The sequence below is a fragment of the Manis javanica genome, chromosome 1, assembly GCF_040802235.1.
Source record: "Manis javanica isolate MJ-LG chromosome 1, MJ_LKY, whole genome shotgun sequence".
NCBI lineage: Eukaryota > Metazoa > Chordata > Mammalia > Pholidota > Manidae > Manis > Manis javanica.
In genome coordinates this window covers 180,616,285-180,643,959 of record NC_133156.1, presented here as the reverse complement: position 1 = coordinate 180,643,959, position 27,675 = coordinate 180,616,285, and the positions used below count along the sequence as shown (strand labels likewise).

Genomic DNA, 27,675 nt, shown 5'->3' with positions numbered 1-27,675 from the left:
CACAACCCTATAAGGCAGGTCTAGTATCACACACATTTTATAGCTAGTTTACTAGTTAACTTGATCACCCAGCTAGTTAATAGCAGAACTAGGTCCTCACTTCTGCCTGGAGTACCCTTTGTTCTCTCCACCGAGCAAGTCCCAACCTTGATGCTCTTGAGCAGATCCCACCTGGTCGATGAGCCTCCGCAGACACACCTATATGGAAAGAGTGGAGCTCAGGGGAAGTGCACAGACTTCAACACCAGACATTCCTCCTCTGCCATCCCTGCACTTGCCCTCCGAGGGTGGAGTGGAGGAGCATGTTTCCAAAAAACCCCTGAAGGATTTATGTCTCAGGATGGGCTTCCCAGAAGCAGACCCTGAAGTAAGGAATCACAGGCAAGTGGTTTATTAATGAAGCACTCTTAGGGGAAACTGGGGAACAGAGTGGGAGAGGCAGGACAGGGAAGGGGAGTAAGCCCAGGAGGGCACCTGAGAAGCAAAGTCCCACAGAGGGTGGCTTCAGCCTGGTTCCCAGGGAGCTGTGGAGTATAAGCCTGACTGGGTGCAATGAGCTGGGCTTTCAACTCACCATCAGTGATTGGTGGAGGCTCTCCGTGGGGCATGGATAGTCCCAGGCTTTCCACTTGTGCTAGGAAAGGGCTCCAGTGGGCTGAGGGCAGTCCTGAAAAGAAGAGCTGTAGGTGCTGGCTGTTGGGAGAGAAAGTACAGGGAGGAGGCCAGAGGGCGGACATACACACACACACACACACACACAATCCAGGAGATGTGGAGCCCTGAGGCTCTGCGCTACATAGGGGTGCATTAGAATCTCCATGTTGGGGGAGAAGGGGAGGCTGATCAGTTGCTCCCTTCCCTCCCTCCACTTTAACAAGTGCTGTCCTAGAATTCTTCAGAGGTAGTTGCATTATGTGCTGATAGTGAGGGGGGCATGGATTGGTTACAAAGGGCTTGAGGGGAGTGGAAATCCAACAGGAAGTCAATTAAAGAGAAATAAAAATAACGTCCAGCACTGAGAGCCAAGCTAAAGGCAGTATTTTATTATGTAAAGTCTATTGGGTGGTAATTCTGTGGCAGGCGTTAAGTGCTGCGTGTGCATTACCTTTCTTAATCCTCACCCTTGGTCATCTGAAGTCAGAGCCCACACTCTTAACCACTCCCTATATACCTCACTTTATGATTAGGTATATCAGTTGGAGGTCATTCAGGGGAGTGGGGCCACTATGGACATTATGAGAATAAGGGATTTTTCACAGGAATGAAACTGAGGAGCTGGGGAAGTGAAGGTCTGGAAGGAATTGTGGGATGACCAGAGAGGGGTCACTAAGACCTGGAGGAGTAGCCAGAATCTATTTGTTGTCCTCTTCTGGCCAACTCTCAGAGCCCTGTAAGGAGGGCATTCTAGAAGTATAGTTCCCAGGTTAACCAAGTTGAGTTAGCATAATCCAGCACATTAGAACATCTTTGCTGTAGATGAGAACATAACCAGCCAGACTTCCAAGCAGTAGAAGTAGGTCAGGGTCACATTTGTGTATGCATAGCATTTTTATGATATAGACAATATTATATTTGTTACAGTAGCACTTACAAACATTTGAAGACAGTAATTCCTTCAGAGCTGTATTCCAAGATAAGCAGAGTATCTAGTACATGTAGGTGCTCAGCAAATGTTGGATGAAGGAACGGATGCTGAATGGCTAGAGTCCACATAGGGCAATCAACTGTTACTCGAAAACTCCAGTACATATCTGAAACTCCCAGGAGCAGGGAGTGACTTCATTCTTCCAAGCAAGTGGGTTGGAATTCTGCTCACTAACATGCCCTACTTTCTGTCTTCTGGCCAACATCTGAAGTGGTATGAAAAACACCCTGTTTACTATCCAGGAGAAACTGCTTACCACCTTTCTTGGGTGTCTTCCTTGCTCGCAACAATCGCCTTTAATCACCCTCCTTCCTCATCCACAGGGGTGGGGTCCCAATCCTCACGTTTGTTTGAGGATACCCTATCTTTTGTGCACAGCTGGGCCAATCAGATTCTCTCTCCTAGGAATTTGGAATTAGGACCAAGAAAGATGCTGAATTTTTATGCATGGTTTAACAGAATAAAACAAGCAAAAAGAAATAAAGGAAAATAAAAGAATCCTCACTAACATTCGGATGACTGACAGGCAATTTAGGTAAAAGACATTTTAATTTCTTAATTTACACTATACATCAAACAAATGTAAAAGCACGTTAGAAACAAGCAACAGAGAGAAAATATTCATAAAGGACTCATATCCAGAATATGTAAAGAATAATAAAGAACAATAACAGTAAGTAAAAGACAGATAACCAACAGAAAAATGAGCACAGGAATTGAACAGGTCCTTCACAGCAGTTGTTACTGAGATGGGCAATAAACATATGAGAAGCTGTTCCACTTAATCATCAGGAAAGTGCAGATCAAAACTAAACTAAGACACCATTGTTTATGGTAGAATGGATAAAATGAAAAAAGCTGACAATACCTACTATTGGTAAGAATGTGGAACAACCAGAGTCCACACTCATTGTTGGTGGCAGTATTGACTGGTACCATCAAATGTTGTGGGACTATCTTCTATTTGGGAAATTTACCAAAGCTGAGCATACAAATAATCTATGATGTAGTAATTCACTTACAGCTAAATATGCAAGAGAACTGTATACTTTACCAAAAGACATATTTGAGAATATTCATAGCAACAGTATTTATAATAACCCAAATCTAGAAAGTCTCCATTGTCCCATCAGTAACAGAATGAATACAATATATCATGGTGTAGCAATATAATGGAATAATATACAGCAATGAAAATAAATGAACTACAACTACATATACAGTATGGATGAATTTCATAGATATTAAGTTGAATGAAAGAAGTACTTACTACATGATTCCATTTATATGAAGAACAGGCAAAACCATTGTCTGCTATTAGAAGTCTGGCTATTGGTTACTTTTGGAGTAGTAACTGGCAGGAGAAATGGAGTCTAGAGGTACTGGTAATGCTCAATTTATAGATCTGAATCCAAGTAACAAGAATTATGGTTACCCGGATGGGTGTGTTCAGTTTGAGATTTTCATTAAACTGTACATATATGATACTTATTCTTAATTTCACTACATATTATACTTTACTATAAAAGTTTATACAACTAGTAACTTTTAAGAGTCCTAACTTGTAGATTTGTTGCCTGTCTGCCCCTAAACCTGACAACTTTATCATTTAACCTTCATTGGGACCATGAGGCAGTGAAGTCAGGGAGAACTTGGGAGCGCAGAGAGCCTCTCAGATGACTGTTTTCCAAGTCTATGGGCTTACACAGATAAAGAAATGTGAGCGGTATTTTTACATCAAGGTGGCTGTGAGAGTGGGCATGGAGAAGGGATGACTTTAGCTGCTCCAATATCTATTAGTGCTCCATCCAGGTTATTCTAAATACATTTATAATCTATTTTTTAAAATAGTGTGCTTACTCCACGATCATCACTTCAACCATCCCCTTAAACATGAATATAAGAAAAAGGGTTTGTGCTTGATGTGAAAGACAGGTGTCCCAGCCACCAAACACCTCCACACCTCCAGAACCCCTTGCAATCAGATCGCTATTGCCTAAAACCTACCACCTCTAATAGTGCTGCCTGAATGCCCATTTGTCTATTGACTCTTGGTTTGACTCCTGTGGTTTAAGAGATGGAAAGTAGAAGTACTCTCTGAAAACATTTCATAAAACATTAGTTCCGGGATCATTATGACCACGGGGTGTGAACGGGAAAGCCATTTAGGGCCTCACCCAGTGGTGACAGCTCAGGACTGTCCTTGCCCCTCTGCAGATCAGTACTCCACCACAGCAGGCTCATTTTTAAACACCGAATCTCTCTATTCGGGCTCTTCTCACCCTTTACAAATGCTCTTCAGAAGCCCCACCTCGCCATTGTTCTGTCCAGAGAACCCCCCAATCTATCTAGTTTCAGTCTCACTCACATGGCTGAGCCTCCACCCACTTTATCCTAATGAAATTTTTGGCCTCTATGCAAATTGAGTGAAGGTTTAAACATTCGTCAAGAGGTTAAGAGTTGGGGTGTAAGCGAACTAACGTGTTGATTTATTCAATAACATGCCAGCACTGTGTTGAGCAGTAAAGGCAGTAGGAAAATGTTAATTTGTGTACACCATTAGATTGTCATTTTCCTACTTCAAACGGCCCATCTCTTCCCATGTTGGAATAAAAATAGATAAACACCTGGAAAAAAGAAACCTCGTTTAAAATTACACTTATTTTTCTTTAGCTATGAAATATATTCTAAAGTTATACAAAAATGAAAGGTGATGGGATTGTTGAGTTACGTCTCTTTTAAAACACTCCTTTTCCAATGAACAAATAAGTAGGGGCTAATTGCACCGTGCCAATTCCAGTTATTAGCAAACTTCCCGCACCCACACTGGAAGCCTCTTCCTCCTACCAACGCGTCTCTCCAAACAGCGGAACAACACGACACTGCCTTTAGAAACCTCCTCCGCAGCCAGCTCAACCCCACCCACTTCCCGCCCGAGAGCTCTGACGTCAGAGGCGCGCCGGAGCGCATGACGATATTACCGGGGGCGGAAGTGCTTCCGGCGGAAAGTAGCCGCTGCGCTAATCGTGGGTAGGATGTTTGCGGGCCGGCTCTTTCTAAGGCTGCAGCGAGCACCCACCAGTTCCATGGCCCAGAGCCCACTCGAGGGCGTGTCCCCTTTCAAGGGTTTGCACGCGGGGCGCGGGCCCCGAAGAATCTCCATCGAAGGAAACATTGGTAAGGGCTGGAAAGTGGCAGCCAATCCTGGGCCTCCGCCGAGCAGGTGCCTGACAGTCTGGGAAAGGAGTTGGGCCCGGACCCTCCCAGTCTAATGCGGCTGGGCTGCTCGTCCTGAGCTGCCAGGGATTTTCCCCTCCCAAAGTACGCTGTGAGCCTTTGCCTCCTTGATTTTTAGGACGTAAGGCCTCAGTACACTCCCACAGCCACGAAGACTGTAGATGGGACAAGAGTTCTACTAGCTTGTTCTGACAAAGCGACAAGGAGCAGGGGGCACAGAGATAGGGTTGTCAGGCTTGGGGGGAGGAGGAGAAGGATGCCCATTTAAACAGGACTTAAGAGAATGAATGTTTTAGTGTGTGTTCTATACACTGTTTGAGATATACACTGAAAAGAAAATCACCCACTGTTTATCAAAAATTCAAATTTAACCGGGTGTCCTGTATTTTATCTGGCAACCCTACCCTAAGAGAGTTCCTAAACTTTAGTCATTCAGATACAGCCTTCACGATTTTGTCATGCCTGTTTGCTAGTCCTACTATAATTTAACATTTTTCTTAGAAGAAACTTGTTAAACTTATCAATTAAAAGTAACTGTTACAAGAGTAAATAGAGACCCAGTATCTTAAATGAAAAGTAATCAAGTAACAAAATGAAAGCAAAACATTTCAATTTAATGTTACTGAATCTGATTTGATGTTTTTATCTACCAAGGTGCTGAGCCCTAGAAGGGCATTAGCAAGTGCTGAGTATTGAAGACATTCTAGCAGCAAACTGAGAATATCATTTTATTCATTCAGCACATAACCCTTTGAGCAACTCCCATAGGTCAGCACTGTTCTTGGCTCTGAGGATACAAGAGTGAATAGCACAAATAAAAATCCCTGCTTTCTTGGAACCCTAGTATATAGAGAGAGACAATAAATAACATAAACTAAGCCAAATAAACAGTGTAAGTCAAGTTAGATAGAAATGGATGTGATGGAGAAAATTCAGGGATGAGGGATTGAGGGAAGTTGTAATTTTAAATAGGGTAGTCAAGGTATGCCTCACTGAGAAGGTGATATTTGAGCAAAAATCTGAAGGAGGTGAGGGAGTGAAACCAAGGAGACAACTGGGAGAAGACTTCCAGGTAGAGGGAAGATCAAGTGCAAGGTTCTGAGGTGGAAAGCATGTTCAGGAAACAGGAGGAAAGCAGTTGTGGCTGGAGTGTCGTGAGCAAGGAGGAGTGGGGGTAGATGAAGCCCTAAGGTAGGGGCTGTCTGGATAGTATAGACCTTGTAGTCCATTACGGATTTTTAGTCTGACTGAGATGGACAGTCTCTGGAAGGTTTGAGCAGTCAAGTGACATGATTTGATTTAGATTATAAAAAGGTCACTCTAGCTGATAGGTTGAAAGTAAAAGGTCAGAAGGTTATGAGTTATGCAATGACACATTACAGTGAGTTAGACCTGGATGGTAACAGAGGTGATAAGCAGTTGGATTCTCATTACATTTTTAAGGTAGGGCAAACTGGAGTTAACAGATGAGGTGTGGGGTGTGAGATAAAGAGAAGGGTCAGTGATGACATGAGTTTCTCTGAGCAACTTGAGAGTTGGAGTTCCAGTTTTCTCCACTGGAAGTGTCAAGATTTTGATTTCAGGCATGTTTGATTTTATATACTTATTAGATGTTTAGGTGGAGACGTTGAATAGGCAGTTAGATATATGAGTCCAGAGTTAACGTTTCCCTGGTCTGGAGTTATAATGTAGACAGTATTTAAAGCCTGAAGACTTAGGTGTGCTGGTGGAAAGGACTACTCCCTGGGCTGCACAAATGTTAAGAGAGTTTGGGGAGCGGGAAAGAACCAGCACAAGAGACTGAGATGGATGACCACTGAGAGAGGAGAAAAACCAAAAGAAATGATATCCTGGAAGCCAAGTGAAGAAGGTATCCAGGAGAAGGTCATGATCAGCTGTATAATGCTGCTTAAGTAGTTGGAGTTCTTTGGTAAACTTGAAAAGAACAATTTTTAGGCTCTTAGTGGTGAAAGTCTGATTGGCTTAAATTCAAGGAGAATGGGAGGTGAGGAATTGGAGACAGTGCATTAAGGATTAAGACAGTAAATTAAGGATTAAGACAACTGTTTGGAAGTTTTCCTAGAAAGGACAGACCTGGGGCAGTAGCTGAAATGGAAAAAGGGCTTAAGAGGGTTGGTTTTTTTTTTTCTTTTTGTGAGAGGAATTAAATTACCCTTTCAACCTCAGGTCTAGTAGAGAACAGAAAAAATTGGTGAAGTAGGAGAGGATAGAATTGCTGAAGTGATTTTAGTAAGCAAGGAGAAATGGAGTTTGTTGCCTAAGTGGAGAGAGGTTGACCATAGCTCGGAGCAGTTTATCTCTGGTAACGACAAATGTCAAGATAAGTGAGTACTGGCTTAAGTAGGTTTGCTGGGAACCTGGGGACAGTCCTTTGGTTATGTCTGTTTTCTCAGTGAAATAAGAATAAAGATCAACCAAGAATGACTGTGAGGACAGAGGAAAGACATGAAGTGGTCTAGTGAGTGAGTGAGAAAAATGTGGAATTGCGGGCAGCATTAAGGACCCACTTGGTCTTAGTGGTCATGAATTTAAAGTGAGACCAGACACTCATTTCTTCAGCCAAATCAGAAACACCAAAAGGAATGAGAAGGGAGGGCCCTACTACCTGCCTGATGGTGTTATTTACAGATGTTCTGTCCCAGACTTTGTTAAATATGCTCCTAAAGGGAGCTCTGTCCTCAGAGCCCAGAGGGGTACCCAAGTACTTCACAAAATAAGTACTTTTTCTGGATGGACTATCAGGTGAGTGTCAAGCTCCCTCTCTCAATTTTCCTGACCTTTGCCTCCTCACCTTTCCAGATTTCTATGTTTCTCCCTGCTTTCTCGTGAATCGAGACTCACTGAGTGCCTCCTATGAGGGTGGACAGCTCTTAGTCTTTAAGGTGCTCACCACCAGGTAAGAGGCACAGACTTGTAAACATAATTTCTGTACCATGGGATGAGTGCCACCTTTGGGCATGGAAACTCAGAATCTCAAAGGTAGGAATTCCCAAGGCAGAGAAGAGGGGAAAGAGTGTTCCAGGCAGTAAATAATATTTGCCAAGGCAAAGCCTGAGGAAACATGCAGTTTTAATAACGGATGTCCTGCGAAAGGATAGCAGAAGAGGTTGGAAGGGTAGAACTGGCCAGATGTTCATGAGCTATCTAGGTGGTGCTAGTAGTCTCTCCTGTAGGGAGTGGAGACTGCTGATGATTTGAAGCCAGTATGTGTCCTGAGCAGATTAATATTTCAAAGGAAATTGGCTAGGATGAATGAAAGGAAAGCTCCAGAAAGTGGATGTGTTCTTTGTATGTCTTGTTTACCACAATACCTATAGGGTCTTGCGTCCAGTTTATTAGTGAATGAATTTGAGTAGATAGACCAATTTTGTGGCCACTGTAGTGGTTGGAGTGTGGCAAAATGCAGGCTGAACAGAGGGTATGGAGGGACAGAGAAGAACAGAGGTTTGAGAGGGATATTGGAAGTGGGGTTGACAGGACTTGGAGAGGAGGAATAAGGAGGCATAGAACATGACAGGTTTATAATTTGAACTCTGAAAACTGAGCATGGGAATAAAGGAACTGAGGCAGCCTGGGGAGGCAAGAGTGATGATTTGTATGAGGTGCCTCTGAGACCTACAGAGATAGATGTTCTGAGGCAGATTAGAATATGTGCTTGAAATCAAGAGAGAGATGGGAGCTGAGATTTCAGAGATGGAAGATGTTGACTTGGGGTAGTTGCTGAAGCCTTGGAAATGAATGCAGTTGCCCAAGGAAAGTGTGACTAATGAGAAGTGGACTGGGGGACCTTCATCTGGTTCTTTCTGTTTTATCTCCTGTTACTCTCCATCACCCCACCCACCCTGATGAGTCCTCAGACAGAATTAGTCACTGCCTCCTCTGTGTGCTCTTATAACATTTTGTACCCATAGCTGCCGCAGCACTGGAGTTCTGTTGCAATGGTTTGCACATTCAGCACCTTCCCTGGGCTGGCCATTTGGTGTCTTGTTCATCTTTGTGTCACCAGCACGCAACCCTCTGCCTGACACAGTATACTCATTCAGTGTTTAACAGGTGCTTGAATCCTGTACTGAGATGTCCTTGTAGAAGTCAGTCATTGGTACCCACAGAGGGAAGATATTAAACTGCTTTTACAGTTAAACTAAGAGTTCTTTCGTTCTGTAGTCATAGGCGACAGCCCCAAACAGACGAGATGAGAGGATGCATTCAGGGAACCTGAACAGGGAGTGACCCCATCCTAACCAGAGTTAGGTGTGTTTACAGGGGCTTTTCTTGTAGTCTTGTACTCAAAGTCTTGTTAATAAGATTCTGCAGGTGCAGACAGCAGCATGAAAGGAAAATGGATCAGTGAAATAGCAACTAATGGCATCTAGCATGAGTTCCGAAGCTATGTTCCATGTCTGATTGAAAAATCAAAAGCTTGGTGCCTCGAATCCCTTAAAGTCTAAACAGTAAAATACCTAGCCTGTTGCTTGAATGTATTCATCACTACAGTGTATTAGTGCCTGCCAAAACCAGGTATTTTATGATTATAAACCGGTATTGAAGAAAGGTTGCCATATGAAATACTGTCAGTGGGTCACCTCAGACCATTCTCACTTTGGTTTTCAAAGACCCAACAGAAGAGGAAACAGTTTTTTTATTTTGCAGCCTAGAGACATATATAAAGCAGTGGAGAGAGCTTCCCTAATGACATATTTCTTCAGCATTCAAAATTAGTGATTTAATAACATAAATCTTTTACTTTTACTGAGTATAAGCAACTGGGCAAAGAATCCTAGAGGAAAAGACCTACTTATTCCAAATACTGTATATTGGAGACTGTTTCTGTGATTCACTTCATTCCATCCATCCATCTTCATTCTTAGTACCTGGCTAGATATTCAGGCTGCAAAGAGAATAAGGTCAGTTTGTGTTTTCAGCAGGCAGGCTCCCATTCTAGCTGGAGAGAGTGCGGAGTTAGCAAACGAGTACAGTGTGTGATACCCTGGGGAACCAGGGCGGGCAGTCATTAACCCTGCCTAGGGTTGGAGTGGGGCGGGAGAGAGTCCACCGAGGCTTCACAGAGAAGTCTGCAGTGAAAGGATGAAATCAAGTGGGCAGAGTGGGGAAGAAGAGCATTCCAGACCAGCAAGGGTCTCTTGCTGAATAGATGAGTTTGGATGGTACTCTGAAAGTTGTGAGGAGCTTTTCTTTTTTGTAAACATAGTTTCCCATGATAAGAAAAAAAAAATCAGGGCAAAAATGTATTAAGTTTCTCTTAAGCCTGCTGAGTGATTTTTGTTAAGTTTGCCCAGAATGCCTTTAGATTCAGAGCCTATCTGATGCTAGGTACTTGAGCTCAAGTTTGGAGTATACATTTCTGGAGGGCAGGGTCTCAGCCTTGTTCATCATTTTAGTTACAGTACCTACTACTGAGTAGCTACTCCAAAAACATCTGTTAATTAAATGAGTAAGTGAATGACAAGCGTCAAATGCAGTTTCTGAAATAAAGTCTTCAAATTTTCTTCAGAACACTTTTTTGTTTAAAGATAAACAGTTTTATACTTACTGCCTCTGTTTGCTTTTTGGTTAAAGGGTTTCAGAATTGGATTTTTTCCTCCATGTTTTTCATCTTGTTAAGGAGAAGAAAATATCTGGGGGTGATAGTATATTTAAGAGATTCCCATGAAATACAACTAAATTTAAAATAATAATATCAGATCTATCTTCCTACTAGATTTTAGTATAATGTGGCTATAGCAAGCATCAGAGTTTATAGAAAAATGTGTGGGAGGAAAAAACGATGACTTAGGAAAAGATCAACATTAACAACAGAACTCTTTGGTCCACCTTATGGAATGACAATCCTGATGCTAATAAAAATAAACATGTTGAAGTAATAGAAGAAAGTACCTCCCACCCTTTTACTGTCATGGCACATGTAATAAAGCACAGTGATCACCAAGGCTGGAAGGGAAGGCTTGATGCCAAGATCAAGGCCTCCCAAATTTCATATTAACAAGCATATTGAAAGATAATAGTTCAGCTGGCTTATCACTAACAAGAGGCTGGTGCTCTGTGTAGAGACCAGACGGAAGGAGGAATTTGTCAGGTTGCCCAGTGTTGCATGAAAAAGAGCAGCTTTCGGTGGCCCTGAGTGTTTTGATCACTAGGAGGAGGCCAGTGTAGAAGTAGAGAACAGGACAATGCTACTCTTTTGAAGTCTGTGGGAATATTTAAAACATTTGGCTTTCAGGCAGAGAAAGACAAGTACCAAATGATTTCACTCATATGTGGAGTATAAGAACAAAAGAAAACTGAAGGAAAAAAACAGCAGCAGAAGCACAGAACCCAAGAATGGACTAACAGTTACCAAAGGGAAAGGGACTGGGGAGGACGGGTGGGAAGGGAGGGATAACAGCGGGGAAAAAAGAAAAGGGGCATTACGATTAACATGTATAGTGTGGGGTGGGGCACGGGGAGGGCTGTGCAACACAGAGAAGACAAGTAGTGATTTTACAGCATCTTACTATGTTGATGGACAGTGACTGTGAACGGGTATGTAGGGGAGGCTTGGTGAAGGGGGGAGCCTAGTAAACATAATGTCCTTCATGTAATTGTAGATTAATGATACCAAAATAAAACTAAAAAAAAAAAAAACATTTGGCTTTAAAAAAAAACAAAACCCAAGCAGGTAGAAGAAAGCTATCATGATCAGGTATCACAGCACTAAAAAATGTTATACTGTGTCTGGTTTTACTATAAATATTAACCTTGAATTATTTTTTAAAGTAAGTATTCCATGTCTGTGGGTGGTACCTGGCAGAGCCGAGTTCCATTGGAATGCAGTTTAAGAAATAGTGCCCTATAGTAAATTACCCAGGCTGAGCCCTGCAGCAACATGGATGGCACAGCTGTGAGGACCTTCCACCACCATTTACTGTCATTCTTTGCTGAAGCCAGCTTCTGATTACCAACCTGATTTTCCAGAAGCTGGGGAATGGGGAATGGGGTGCAGGTTGGATATGATTGTTCCAGTAATTAGAACTGTGTATTTCCCATTACATCTCGTTGGTTGGCTTTCCGGGTTTTGTATGTTTAAATGGCATGAGTCAGTTTCTCAGAGTCCTGACTGTCCTTAGCTGAACTAATAGTGTCTCATCTCAGAGGTGGAGTTGGCATTCCCTAACCCTCAGGGCCCTTCCTTTCCATCTGCAGTAGTTTCTTGAGTAATTGCTTTTACCTTTAGAAAAATTCAAGTAATTCTAACAGGCATTCAATCCCACCTATCTAACAACTAATTACCTTCATCTTTTCATGTTCATTAAAATAGCTTTCTAGCGGATAGTCAGGGACCATGTTTTAGACTTAATCAACAACCTGCAATCTAAATACTGACCATCTGTGCCAAATATTTTAAACTAGGGGCTACTCAGGGCAGGGCAGGTGTCTGTTAATATACAAACTCAATCAGTTTATAATTCCTGCCATCCTGTTATGTACTCCATGACAGGCCTGGAGAGTTTTATTTAGTAGTCTGGGATGTGGTTTGGGAAAATACCTTTTTTAAAAAACCACCTCTATTGATTTTGATCAGATTGTTCAAGATAGCAATCTCAAATGTAAGAGTGCCTCCGGATCACTTGGGGCATACTTTTAAAGTGAATTCCTGGGGCCCCACCCAGAGATTCAGATCCTGTTAGGAAACCAAAATTGAGGCCCATGAAACAATCAAAACAATTCATGCTAAACATGTCATAGGCAGTTAATAAATATTTTTTGTTTGATGCAACTGCCCATTCTGATAGAAATTCAATGTGAGCTAGATAAGTCCTGAACTTAATGGAAGAGGTGGAGCCTTGGGCTTGGTAGGGAAAAGGGTTTAGCCACAGGCCTAGAAGAGTAGGAAAAGGTGTTTATTCCTTGATGGATGGGAAGAACAGAGGCTGAGCAGTGTGCAAAGGCAGACACGAGCTGGGTGGGGGTGGACGGGGATGAGCGTGACTGCAGAATGCACGGATCCCTGTTTGTTCTTACCCTATGTGTGCAGGAGGAGTTAGAGTGGTGTGTTGTAAATGTCACATATTGGATGTGTGGGCTGTTTGGCTGAGACATCTCTTCATTCCCTATCAGTAACCATGAGTGGTTGATAAAGTTGACTGGTAGGATGCCTCCCTTCTTCTCTTGGTTCCATTTGGTTTCCTCCTCAGTGTAGAACTCACTTGAGAAAGATCATCTCTGATAGAGGAGATTGAGTTCCGGACACACTCCCAAGGTTCATTAAAAATTTTTTAACATATGCAGGTTTCAGAGGGAACTGCAATTAATAGTGTAGTAAGTGTTTTATTCATTCAGTCAGCTTTGGTTCCTGTCCTGGAGGAGCCCCATCTTTACCTGAAGAAACAATTACAATTGCAATGATGGAGACTCACAGTGCCAGGCCAGGCATAAAGATGATTAGCTGGTCCAGCTTAGGGGTGTCAGGATCTGGAAAGGTTTCGCACAGGAGGTATATCTGAGCCAAATCTTGAAGCTTGAGTAGGAGTTGGCCAGGTAAGGAGTAAGAAGGTGCTCCAGGCAATGGGAGAGCATATGCAGAGAGAACACATTTGCAGGAGAGAACACGGCATGCTTAGAATTGGAAGGAGTTTGGTCCAGCAGGAGCTCAGAATGCCTGAAGGGAAGCTGAGGCCAAGGAGAGGTATACAGGGGCCAGATTCTTGATGTGTCTTGTAAACCATGATAAAGGGTTGGATTTTGTCATAGGCAACAGGGAGCTGTCAGAGGGTTTTAAGCAGTGTTATTTTGTATTCAATGTGGCTATGATTAAAGGATGGATTGAGAGAGGCAGGAGATGATGAGAGCCTGTCTTGAGCACAGAGGTGAGAATGGAGAGAAAAGGACAAATGGGAAAATATGGAAGGCAAGTAGGTGCAAAAGCCCTTGGTGGCTACTTGGTTTAGAAGAGGAAGTTGTTTTGACAGTGACTGGAGGGTAGTGCCATACCCCGAGGATACGGAGGAAGCTCAGCTTGATGTGGAAGATGATGACTTCATTTAGGCAGTAGATTGACTTTTTGAGGTGTTTATGGGACATCCAAGTGTAGATATCTGGAGGGCGTGAGTTTGGAGCTTAGGAAGGTATGGCCAGACATTGGTTAAATGGGAAGAGAACTTGGACCTTGTGGTACTCAGTGATTTCATCTCCAAAGCATTCCTCAAAGCAACCACTACTTCTGCCTCCTCTGCCATCCTCTTCATTCAAGTGGTCTGCCTACTTTTGTATTACACCATTGGTGGAGTGATTTTTTAAAAATGATGTAGACCCTTACTATTTCCCTGTTTACAATCTGCTGTCACTGATTTTCCATTGCCCTTAGTTAGAATAGATGCAAATTTCTTACCGGTGGTTACAAGCCCCTGTGTGACCTGGCCCCACCTGCCTACCTGCCTCTCCACACATCTTGAGCCAGTCTTGTCCCTCACTTGACCATGCTGTAGCTGTACTGACCTCCAGGCCACAGACTTCTCTTCTGCCTTGTGTGCCAGGCTTTTTCTCTTTTCCAAGTCTTTGTTCATGCTGTTCCCTCTGCCTGGATCACCCTTTCCCAACCCTTGACCTGGCTAACTCCTCACCTTTCAGGTGTTACCTCAAATAGCATTTTTTTTTCCTCGGAGGAACTTTCCCTGATCTCCTGAGCAATATTAGAGCCATCCTGCATTTTTTCTTTCCTAGCATTATCACAATTTGTTGTTAATTACTTGCATGTTTGTTTATTATCTGTTATCCATACAAACTCTTTGAGGGCAAAATCCATCCTGTGTTTTGTTTACCATTGTATGCACCAATCCTGATCATATAATAAGTACTCCATGAATATTTTTTAGATTTGTTGAATGAATGAGGGTCATAGTCTTCATTTTCTACCTTGAAAAACTTGGAATTTTACCTTGTCACAGAATAAATATGATTTAAGCTTTACAATTTAAGAAGCTGATTTCATATACTTTTGATAGTCTATTGCATTTTCACCTGTTACTATATACTCTTTGCCTTTGGGAAGTTGGGACGTTAAAGTTGCAGATCAAATCTGAAGGGTGTTTTCTACCCCATTGCCTGTCTTCATTTATAGTGACTCTGATTAGCAGGCCTGACCTATCATCAGTCTGACAGTGATATGGCTGCTGGGTTTCAAAATTGGAGAAACTGGTTGTGGATAAAATGAGAGTTCCTGTGGCCAGGATTCTTACCTGGCCCTGGTTGACTAGCTCACTGCACACCTGTGGGCAATACATGGCTGTTGACTCTATATAAAGAGCTCCGCCCAATGGTCTGGGCACGACACGGTGGCAGGGTTGCAAGGCCGCAGGAGAGCAGAGCAGGGGCTGGAGTGGTGGCAGCTCCGAGGACAGAGGCCCGGAGGACGGCTTGGTGGGATGACTGTGCTGGACAGCTGTGAGGACAGAGGGGCCCAGAGGCAGAGACCTGCTTGCTGCATGCAGACTTGCTCTGAGTGAATGGGATTTTAGTGACTGACCTGCCACCTGGAAATAAAGTTGGGTATAATCCTTTCACCCCAATAACATTTTGCTGTCATTTTCTTTGGTCACACTGAATCCATAGCGAACTTGCCTGGGGCTGAAACCCATTGGCAAGACACTGGTACTTGTCCCCTTGAGTTGAGCATTTGTGGCAGTTTTTGTAGCAGCCTGCTTCTTCAGCCCTGACTTGGGAAGTGTCCCAATACATGCTGTTTGCATTGCAGCCGTGGGAAAGTCCACCTTTGTGAAGTTACTCACGAAAACTCACCCAGAGTGGCAAATAGCTACAGAACCTGTGGCAACATGGCAGAATGTCCAGGCTGCTGGCACCCAGAAAGTAAGTTTTCAGCTGCAGTGGGTCGTTGGCAGTTGTGGGTGAGTAAACTGATTGTAATAATCTCATTCGCTCCAAGTGGATGAAGTAGCCCAATTTTGAGTCTCCTTTTTAAAATATCTTTATTCCAGAAAGCAGACCGTATATGCCAGAGAGGATATCACTTTTTAAAATATGACTAGTTTTGATTTTTATGGTTTTATGTATCTCTATTAGGGATTGCCTCTGTTCTCTGTGTGGTTCCCCAAAGCATGTCCAGCCATCCTGGCTTTGAAGTTGAATTTTGTCACTGCTACCCTTCAGTGTATACTGAAGCTGACCATCAGGATTAATAGTTAATTACAGTGATTTGAACTTATTTAGGAAGTCTTAGAAATTGGAAGAGACCTTAGCATCTTGTCACTTTGAGTCAGTACAGAACAATAGCTAACATTTATAAAGCACACACTTTGTGCCAGACACCATACATCTCACTTATGCCTCGTAGCTCAGGCCCTCGTGTCAGGTTTACTGTTTTGGGAAAGGCCGTAAGGTTGGTTTTAACACCAGTCACCTCCATGTGAGGAGGAAGGGCCAGTCTGGACATGAGCCTTAGAGGTAGCTGGGAGAGTGGCAACGCCATGCCTCGGTCACTACAGACTCCTGCAGCCACCAGAGAGGAGCGATCACTGAGTGGCTCATTCTTTTTTTTTTTAACAATTCTGATTGTTAGAAAGTTCTTACATAAGCCACTCTGCATCCCTGTGACTCTGACTCATTGATTAAAGTTCTACCTCTTAAGTCTTCGAACTTTTCCACATGGCAGCCCTTCACATAGTGGAAGGTAATGCCCTTTCCCCCTAAATCTTCTCTCTTTCAAGCCAAACACGATTTTCCTCCAGAAGATTCCTCATTATGAAGTAACTTTGTCTAGGTCATGAGCCCCAGTTTGTTAGTTTTCCATTAAGAATTTACTAAGAATGAAGTAAATTCAGAGCTGAACAGGACATTCTGGATATAGTCTAAGTGGTACAGAAAATCATAGAACTTGTTCTGGGTATCATTTTCCTGTTATCCCAACTCAGATTTGTGTCACCTTTTTTGGCAGCACATCATATTTAGGATATTTGTATTTTAAATAGTCTCTTTGTGTGTGTGTGTGAGAGAGAGTGAGCGTTCATGAAATTTTAACTTTTCAATTTAGTAAAGAGAATTATGTATCTTTTTTCTGAGTTTGCCACAGGTCACTTATTCAGGGGATTTAAAAATATGTCCACAAATTGTTTGATATTCTTTCTTTCAGGAGGTGGACTTAGTGCTCCTCTTGAGTATGGGCTAGTCTTAGCAACTTGCTTTCAAAGAATAGAATGTAGCAGGAGTAAGGGAGTATGACTTTCTAAGGTAGATCATAAAAAAAGCATTGTATCTTCTGTCTTGTTCTCTCCATCACTCTGGCTCTGGGGATGTCATGAAGCCTCTCGTCTGTGGAGGCCCGTTGCAGCAAAGAACTGAGTCCTCCTGCCAACAGCTGTGTGAGTGAGGCTTCTTGGAATCCGCTCTGCCAGCCCCAGTCAGGTCTTCAGATGACTGCAGCCTCAGCCATCACTAATTGAAACCTCGTGAGCAACCATGGGGCTGAACCACCCAGCTGAGCTATGTCTCAGATTCCTCATCCATAGAAACTAAGATGGTGAATTTTTTGTTTCAGCCACTAAACTTTGGCACAATTTTGTTATGCAACAATACATATCTAATACTCCCATAATCCCCTTATCCAGAGTTAAAACAGTTAACATTTTTGTTCTTTTACATTTCTTTATACAGTGGACAAAATATATATTTACATTTGCTTTTTTAAAAAATTTTGATTGTCATCTCCATGTTACTTGATATACAAGGTCTTCCTTTCATTGTAATGTTATTTTAATGGTTGCAGTATACTGCATATATATGTACTCTTTTTAGTTATCTAATCTTTTATTCTGCATATTTACTATTTTAAATTTCTCCCTGTTATAAACAATGTTATAATGATGAATATACTTGTAGCTGCATCTGTTTTCTTTTTAATAGCTAAATTTTGTCCGTATTTGTATTTTCTCAGGAATATCTAGAACTGGAATTTTGATGTCCAAAAATTAGGCATTTTGTTGACACTTTTGTATACATTTTACAAAATTTTCCTTCAAGAAAGTTGTACCAATTTCCTCACATTTTCAGTAATTTTGGGTGTTAACTCTGTTTTCATCCTTGCTAATGTGTGAGGCAAGAAAGTGGTATGTTTACTTTACATTTCTTTGATACCAGTAAATTGACCATCTTTTTACGTTCGTCAGCCATGTATTAGTCTTGAGTGAATTGCCTGTTCAAACCTGTTGCCGGTTTTAGGAGTTTTTTTTGAGATTGTCAGATCTTTGTAATAGCTTCATAAGAACTCACTGTGTGTTAAAGTATTTAACTCTGTCATATTTGCTGATATTCTCCCCACTTGTCATTTTCCTTTATGTATTATATACTTCAATATATAATATTTTTAAGTTTTTACATAGTCAAATCTATCTTTTCCTTTACAGTTACTGCTTTCACTGTTGAAGTTTAAAAAGAGCTCTTAGAGCACTTCTTTCTTTTGCTTGTGTGGTTTTACTCTTTATGTGACTTTAAAGTTACAGGAGTCTAATTTCCCCCAAATAGTTATTTACTTGTCCCAGTAGTATTCTTGTTTAGTTTATTCTTGAGTGGTTCTGTATTTTATTTTTTTTGTGGCTGGGATCTGTTTTCCCAGCATCTTTCTCAGATTGGTTATTGCTGTTTTAAGGGAAAGCACTTAATTGTTGTATTTGTCTTATGTGACTTAATTCTCATAATAATTTTTATTTTTGCTTTAATTTTTTTTGAGGGTTTAAAGAGGAACAATTTTCTCTAAATACTAATCACGTGTAAGAGTTTTCCAATATCCATACCTCATTTCTGTTTTCTTGTGTCCTCTCATTGGTTAGAAGTTCCAGAACAATATTAAATAGTAGCAATGATTGTGGTCACTCTTATCTTGTTATGTCTTTAGTGAAATTACCTCTGATGTATTACTGTTAATTCCTATGATGAATATTCATTTTAGTAGACCATATGGAGATGGTTCCCTTCTATTTTAATATTAGTGAAAGATTTGATAATGATGCCTTCACATTCCTAAAATCAAACTGTTTGGTCATGGTATACTGTTCCATTTATTTGCTAATGTGTTGTTTAGAATTTTGGATGTATATAAATTTAATTGATATTACTATTTGTACAGTTTGTAACAGGTTTTACCATCAGGATTATGAAATTGAAATGAGAAGGTTTGCATTGATTTTAGCATAGGAATTATTTACTCTCCAAGAAGGGACTAGCAGTTACCAAAGGGGAGGGGTGGGGAAGGGGTAGGGAGGGTGAGTGGGGAGGGAGGAAGAAAGGAATTGAGGTGCACTATGATTGGTACACATGGTGTTAGGGGGTGTTACGGAGAAGGAAGTATAGCACAGAGAAGACATAGTGACTCTGGCATCTTACTACGCTGATGAGCAGTGACTGCAATGGAGTGTGGGGGGAACTTGATAATATGGGTGAATGTAGCAACCACATTGTTTTTTCTTGTGAAACCTTCATAAGAGTGTATACCAATGATTCCTTAATAAAAAAAACTTAGTAGTGTAAAATTAGTACATGTGTTCTTTCATACTTTAAATTCTTTTGTATCCAGAATTATTATATATTTTGTCTGATGTTGCTTATTTTATGTGAATATTTTGTAAAGGTTAGATTTGAATTTTGCCTTCAAATTTATTCACATCTTTCTCAGAATTTCTTTGCACTTTTAAAGCTCTTTAGGTTAAATGATTAGTTTGTGTATTTTTCTTTTTTTCGACTTAATAATAAAAGTATTTGCAACTGGAAATTTTCCTCGTGGGATAAGTTTGGCCCTATCATCTTTATTTTGACAGAAAATTTCAACTGAAATTTTTTTCAAGTTTTGTTAATTGTAGTTTTGATTAATATTCTGCCCTAGAATTATTTTTAAAGTACATTTTCTGAGTAGATTTTGTGTGTACATCACTTTGTTGTTATAATTTTGTTATGGTCTGACAATGTGGCTTACACAGTTTCTAATTGGGGAAACTTATGAGGTTTTCTTCATGGCTTATGTATGATCAGATTTTATATATGATCAGTTTTGGTGAATGTGCTGTGGACTTTATTAAAGAAGGATATGTATGTTATCTGCACAGTTTGAAATTTAATGTGACATATTTTATAAAATCTAAGATGCCAGTGATTATAAGGCACATACTCAACACATCTAAGGAATAATTAAAGTGTCTGTTTAATTTAATGAACATTGTAAAATGTATCCCAATTTCATATATGTAAAAAAAATAGTGATTTAGTCTTATCCGCTAAGGTCTCATTTTGGGGGCTTACTTTTTATATTAAATCCTGAGAGAACTCTGTTAAAGTTTTGTGCTTTTATTGTGTTTTGTCCATTTCTCCTTGTGTTTTTAATTGGTTTTGCTCTGTATTTATATATTTCAATGCTTTATTCTGCATTAGAAGGCTCATGTCTTCTTTGTGGAGTCTTTATTGGTCTATAAGTATAAAAAGCCCTGTGGCAGCATCTAATGCTTTTTCTTCTTAACCCAGTTTTGCTGCATCTGCTCTTATTTGCATCTGCTTGGTAGATTTTGCTACCCTTTGTCCTCAACCGATCTGTCTTTTTGCTTTAGGTATTTCTCTTATGCATAGCATTTGTAGTTTTTACCCAGTTTTAGGATTTGCCTTGCCTGAGAATTTTTCTCGCTTATTGTGATTATGTTTAATTGATTTCTGCCACCTTATTTTGTGCTTTCATTTCCTTTTTTTTGCTGTATTTAAAATTTTCTTTCATTTTTCTCCCCTTCAGTCATATGGGAAATTTATTATTTTTATTCCACTGGTAGAAACATTTAAAAATATACATGTTTAAGCCTGTCTATCAATGTTATAGAGTCTCTGTGAAAGAAATTTAAAAAAACTCTACTACTCTTTTTATTACTCTTTTCTCCAGACTCTATCCAGATCCAGAATGTCTCTACATTGTGAAATTTCTCTTTTAACAATAGAAATTGACAATAAACATCATAACCACATTAATAATAGTTACTTTATATTTAACTGTTTTACTCATTGATCACTGACCCCTGTTTTCTCATTACCACATCTTCCCATTTCTTAATTCTTTATTTTGAAATAATTTTTCATTGGTTGAAATATATTTTAGAAAAGTTTTTCTTCAGAAAGGCTTTGTGGATAGTATAATTTCTGAGTGATTGCTTGTCTAAAAATGTCTTGCTCTGGAATACAAAAGTTATGAAAGGTAATTTCTGGTTTTTTAAATAAGTAACTAGTGTTTTTCTCACTCATCACGTTTTTGTATTGCTTTTTATGAATTGTTGACATTTTGCCAGGATGGATCCAGTTGTGGGTACGTGTGTGTGTGTGTGTGTGTGTGTGTGTGTGTGTGTGTGTGTGTATGAAAGCTATGTATGTAAATATATAAAAAATCTTTTCTGGTCCTCAGTGACTTTCTGTGGTGGAAAGTCTCACGTCTCAGAGATTTTTCTTAATTTTTTTCTTTGATTTTAGCTTCATTTCCTCTGATAAGTTCCCTCTGAGTATAACTCCTAGTTGTACCATGCCTTTAAACTTTATTTCTGTTCTTAAATATCTAGAGATACTACATGTTCCTACTAGATACTGATTCTCAGTGATGGTGAAATTTGGTAGGGAGACACACGTCTTATGAGTAGTGGTCTTCCTGTGGCCTCTGTTGGGGGTAGTATTTCACTTCTCTTTATCAGAGTCTTGCTGCATAAGAAGGAAAATCACTTCCTTGCTCAGGCAGCTTTGTCTCAGCTCTAAGTACTGTGGACTTGCAGATCATTTTAACCCCTGTTTGGAAAGTTGGTTCATACAAAATTGTATTAATTACTGTGAGGTGGAACACAAGTGACATTACATCTTGATGTATCTTTCCAGAGGAAAGAAAGAAAAAGCAAAAAATACCCTGCCACTCTATTTTGATGTATATTGGATCTCCTATTTCAGACCTGCAAGTCTTTTCATTTCTTTCATAATTTTCTTTTTTTTTCTCTTATTAGATAATTCTATATAATATTCACTAAGTAGGTTTACTGTCTTACATGGTCTGCTAGTTACTATCTTCATTGGGTGTTTTGTTTTGGCGATTGCATTTTTCTCCCCTAACAGTGTTCTTTCATGACAGTCTGTTCTTACCAGTGGGGCAATCTCTTAAATCTCACTGAGATTTTTCTGTTTTTCTTGTTTCTGGCAACAGCTCTGTTTGTTTCCTTAAGAGGCTGCTTCTCCTGAGCATACAGATTGGTCCTCTCTTTTTGAATTGCTGAATATTTTTACATTCAGCTTTTGTCCCTCTTATCTGTTTATGTATTTGAAGGGATGTTTGCATTTGTTCTGTATCTGACATGGGTTTTTTGAGAAATTATGTAGACCCTGTACAGTTGTTTGTTCCTGGAAGAGCTTCCCATGGGTAGCCCAAAGCCTGCTGGTGGGATAGCTGCCACCCGGCCACCCCAGTACATCTGCACACAGAGCTTCCATTACAGCAGGCTTACCCTGCAGCTTCAGAACTGTGCTGCCCACCCAGGGCTTCCTGCAGGTGCTGCTGATACCATCAGAGACTCAAGTAGCTTCAAATTTGTCTACCTCCAGTTTTTAATCAGGGGCCAATTTCAAGGGTGGTGTGTATTTGTGGGTTGGGGGATTGAAAGAAGGGAAATTGTTCTGTAATCCATTCTGTTCTACCTGCATTGCTGCTACTGAAGCCTTTCAAAGTGCTGGACCCTTCTTTGGAGTCTAGGGGTGACGTTTAGCCAAATTGGAACATTTGTGGTCTTTGTCTTTTTTTACTTCTTGTATCTTTGTCTCCACCTGAAATGCTTTTTTAATCTCCATATCTATGTGTGGAAATTCCATGTATCACTTATTTCCCAGCTTAATGCCACTTTTTTCTAGAAAGTTGCTCATATTCCATCTCCTAAATGTGATAGCCCCTTTGTCACATGTTCTGCCTTATATTCTAGCTCTTTATATCCTTCTCATCCACTTTCCTTTTGCATTGTGAGCTCTTTGAGTTTAGGAACCATGTCTTGCTTGCCTTTATATGGAGCAGTATTGGAATGAAGTTCAAGGAAGCCAGGTTTGAGTCCCCATTCAACTCTTAACTCACCATGAGACCTTGGACAAGTTACTTAACCTTGATGAGTGGATTGTCCCCTCAGGAAAATGAGCATAACAGTAGTACCCACTTCATGAAGCTGTTCTGAAGTTTAAATGAGATAACATAGTACAGTGAACACTGAAACAAGTCCTATTAGTTTTGTTTCCTACACTTCTTATAGCACTGAGCCCATGGAGTGCCTCATCCATGCAGGCCTTCAGTTAACAGTGATGGAGTAAATACAGATCCAAAGTGCTTTGCACAAAACTCACTTTTGCACTGAGTCAGCATAGGAGCCCAGGAAAGAATCCAGGGCTCCTGAGAATCACACACGTTCTCATCTACACATGCAGAGTCAGCGGGCTTTCAAATACAGTCCACAAAGACACTAGAATGGAGGGGAGAGTTTTGTTTAACAGTTGTAGCCCTCCTGTGAGAGACAGCGTTCTATTTGGTTGGTTGGGTGTTTGGATTTTCAAATAATCAGTTGTTTTCTTGTCTGGGTTGAAGTTTTATAAAGAAATAGGCCCAGATGAAAACTCAAAAGAGAGGCAAGAGTGTTACAGTGGAAGATGTGATTGGAAGTCGAGTTTTAGATGGCTGCCAGTTAACTCCTCAGACAGACTTCACAAATCCATCAACCAGTGAATAAGCTAATTCTGTACCGGTGAATATAGTGTTTTTTCCACTGCTCTTGTATATTGAAGGTGACATGTCATCTCCCTCTTTCAAATTCTTGTCTAGTAACATAGGAAAATCTCTTTCTTGATCATGTAACTTTGACGATGCCAGGGCAAATGATTATATCGTTTTAGTGGAAGGAAACATTTGTAATTGCTTCCTTCATTGACTGTTAAACTGATGTGGGGGAGGGGAGGGGTAGTAAACACCATGAAAGAAATACGGCTTCTAGGAAATTCTCCTCTTTTGTAATTTCCTCTCCAGGTCTGTGCCACCCAAAATCTTGGAAACCTGTTGGATATGATGTACCGGGAGCCAGCACGGTGGTCCTATACTTTCCAGACATTTTCTTTCATGAGCCGCCTGAAAGCACAGCTGGAGCCCTTCCCTGCGAAACTCTTACAGGCCAGGGAGGCAGTCCAGGTCTTTGAGAGGTCTGTGTACAGTGACAGGTAGGACCCTGAGCCCTCTGCTGGTCATAAGCCCCATGCTCAGTGCTGTGTATTTTCTCTTTCTCAGATCCTGCACAGCTCTCCGATCTTGGAAAATTGTACTTAGAAAAATTGTCATTTTAAAGACAAATCATGCAGATTTATTCAGAGAGTTACCATATATGTCAAGAAAGGATATTGTGTTTTTCATAAAGTACATGCATTTAATTTCATTGCAACTGCTTACTTTGTTTCCTTATTCATTTCTGTCAGAGAGGCAAGCTAGTAGCTCTCTAGTATAACCATTATATGCTGAAAGGCACAGAATAGATGCTTCAGGAGTAGCGTATATTCTAGAACCAAGTATATCAGTGGTTGGTTATCACCTTTAAAGAAAAAAGCAGACATAATGAAAACATGTGTTCCTAAAATGATATGAGAAATGCATCCCTTTTTTGTTCTTCAAGAAAGGATTTCTAAGTAGAAATAGCACATTTGTGAAATGGGCTTCTGTCTCAGATTTTGCCTATTTGACCCTGTGTTGTGGCAGGGCTTGTTGCTGGCCGCCATCTGTAGAGGGCCTCCAGGGCCTGTGCCAGCTCAGGGGAAGGGTGTTATCCCTACGCCTGGGGGAGTGAGGGCCGAAGTCACTTCTAGTGAAGGCTAGCACTGGCTTGGGAAGTCAGTTCCAGGGAAGTTAGTCACCCAGCTCCAGAGCTCTAGCAGGGCCACGGCCCAGGCTGTGACTTGTGTTTAAGCCATTTGGAGACAAGGTGACAGTGCCTTGATCTGGACACTGCTGAGGGGTTTTCAGTCTATGAATGACTTCTATCAGTGGGAAAGTGTGGTTTAAACCCTGATGGTCTGTCTTAAGCCCCTGTGAGTTATCAGAATGGAAAATGCTGCATTTTCATCGTCCATTCACTTCTGAAGACATTAATTTGATTACCCACTTATTTTAAATTAGATAAACTAGTTTTACTGCTTAGTGTTCATAAAGCCTCCTGGTGGGAAAATATGAGAGTGTACTTGTAATGTCATGTATTTTTTTTTTTAACATTACCTAAAAATCTTGCAGGATGTGTAAAACAAACCCTCTGGGCTGCATATTCCTTCTCAGTGTGCCCCTAGAGAGAATGTATTCTTTATAAAAGCTAAATATGTGAGTAACAAACTATCAGATTTTGATTTTGGTTCTTTTTTCAGTTGTTGGGTTTACTCCTATATATTTTTCTCTGCCCTTTCCAAAGCTATGCCTCTTGGACTGGGAAAAGGAATCACATAAAATCATCTGGGTTGCTTGGGAACATGCGCTATGGGTCTTTTGATTTCCAGCCCTTTAGTGAAGTAGGCATGTGAGAGACCCCTCAGAAATAGAAATACTTTGTTTAGAAGCTACAAGATCTTAACATGTATTTGAAAAGAAAGAGATAAGAATTGGTTACACTATAAGCAGCTGTAACATTCTAAATGTTCTCAGAGGGGGCATTTTGGAGACAGAAAGGATAATTAATTGCACGTTATAATCCTTATGGTAATTGAGACCCTTTCTCTTCTTTAAAAAATTCATTCATATGCTCAGCATTGATTGACGAAGTCCCCACTGCGTTCAGGCAGAGGCTGGACCCTGGGGCTGCAGCAGTGAGCAAGGCAGACCCAGTCCAATCCCTGCCTTCATGGCAGCCATCAGAGGGGACCAACAGGGGACTCAGACTGCACCCATGCTCACAAGTGTGATGCCGTGTCACGTTCCAAAGGAGGGGCACAGGTTGTTTGGGAAAATGATGACAGGGAGGAAGAAAGCTTAATCTTTTCTGTTTGAATTAAAAGAAACAATAGCCTGTGGTTTTAGAGCAGGGCCCCTGATGCCTAAGTCCTTATTAAGTTGTCCTGTGCAGGCCCTGCATGCAGACTGCCATAGTTCCTGCCCCTTGGCACTCATGCCACACCCTTTTGCTCCATCTCTGCCCACCACCACTTTTGAAGAAATAAGGAGATGCTCATCCTTGAGAAGAGTGAGGGCCCTTCTTATTAACAAGTGCATAATTTCTAAGTTACCTGGGAAGAAGCTAAAAACATTTTTCAGAAATTGAGTAACAAAGGTCACCTCTTTCTTCTCTTTGTTGCTTTCAGCTAGACTATAGCTAAACCATTCCAGACTGGGAAGTTGACTTCTGGAGGTCCCAAATTAGTTTCTTCATAACCTAGCAAAGAAGTAGTTACGCTAATGACTAAGATGTCTTGAGTGCTGGGTGTCAGTCACTCTTCTAAGCACCGTGTGAGTATTATATACACTCATCACAGCAACTCTGGGAGTTAGGTTCAACTGTTACCTCCTTCTATAAAGAGGAAGAAACAGGCTGAGGGAGTTAGGTGACTTGCCTATGGTGACATGGCAATTGTGAGATTTTTGGAGCCAGGATCAGCCTCAGGAATGTGACTCTGCAGTACATACGGCTTTGGGGTTTACACTTCCCTGAGCCATTCCTACACAAGGATTCCAACTTTCATTTTCTCAGAAGTGGCCAGTTGTTAAGTATTGCCATTGGAGTTCATTGTTTAGGATGTAAATTGTGTTTTGTATCAAGAAGTGTGAGGTTTCAAAGCAGAACTAACCCTTCTGAAGCTATGGTCTCTGGTTAGCTCTGATACCTATTTACCACATGCTCCTTGGGTTGTGGCCATAAGCTAGTTTGATTTTTAGATTTAGTTTTCTTGTGTCTGGGTTAGAAGCTGAGCAGCAGAGGAAGCAGGTAAACAAGAGCTCATGTGTGCTCTGGAGGAGAGTCTGCTTTCTTGGTAAAACTGCAGTTAGCAAGAAATGTATTTCCTGCTCCACAGGTGACACCACTTAAATACAGTTCCTTCTCCACTTCTTAACTAGAAAGAAGGATGGCTCTGCAGCCTAGAGACTCAGAAACCTCAGTCATTAAATGAAATGTGATGGGTGCTTTATACTAGAGTTATTTGTTTGGGGGCTTGCTACAGTAATAAGGAAGTCTCAGAAGTTTAAGTGTATGTGCACCATGCTGTACATTCTGACTGAGGGACATTTTTTCCAGCAGGGAACATTGTTGGTGACCAATGACACTGTTTTCCAGTGTCCCTTTTTCTTCCAGTGGATTAATTCATCTGGAGAGCTGTGATTTTGGCCACTAAAGTCTAGATGCTATTTCCTATCTTAGTGTTGAGCAAGGAGGGGGAGATACAGGTTAAGAATTTCAGATTTCTTAAAGATTGATGAGGAGCTAGAAAGGTTAAGTGGTTTAAATAGACATGTAGCAAGTTGGTTACTGATTTTTCTGCTTCTCTCTCTCCTATCTTTCATTCTATTTCCCATTATTTCCCCCCTCCCCCATCCCACTTATTTTTCCAACCAGGTATATCTTTGCAAAGAATCTTTTTGAAAATGGTTCCCTCAGTGACATCGAGTGGCATATCTATCAGGACTGGCATTCTTTTCTCCTGCAGGAGTTTGCCAGCCAGCTCAAATTACATGGCTTCATCTACCTCCAGGCTACTCCCCAGGTAACAGAACCTAAATGACTTTA

General features: G+C 41.0%; 1 protein-coding gene across 5 annotated transcripts in view; it reads left to right on the top strand.

Moving 5' to 3' along the window:
* Window positions 1–4,632: 4,632 nt before the first annotated feature.
* DGUOK (deoxyguanosine kinase) overlaps window positions 4,633–27,675 on the top strand; it is a 29,127-nt gene continuing 6,084 nt past the window's right edge. For 2 of the 5 annotated variants that reach the window (XM_017644373.3, XM_037027225.2), the window contains exons 1-4: window positions 4,633–4,822; window positions 15,651–15,763; window positions 23,958–24,127; window positions 27,505–27,652. In XM_017644373.3, coding sequence (XP_017499862.3) covers window positions 4,681–4,822; window positions 15,651–15,763; window positions 23,958–24,127; window positions 27,505–27,652 — 573 coding nt within the window. In that variant the 5' untranslated portion in view covers window positions 4,633–4,680. Of the gene's footprint in view, window positions 4,823–15,650; window positions 15,764–23,957; window positions 24,146–27,504; window positions 27,653–27,675 lie in introns of all 5 variants that reach the window. The other 3 variants (XM_017644372.3, XM_017644370.3, XM_017644374.3) reach the window with 2 other exon arrangements.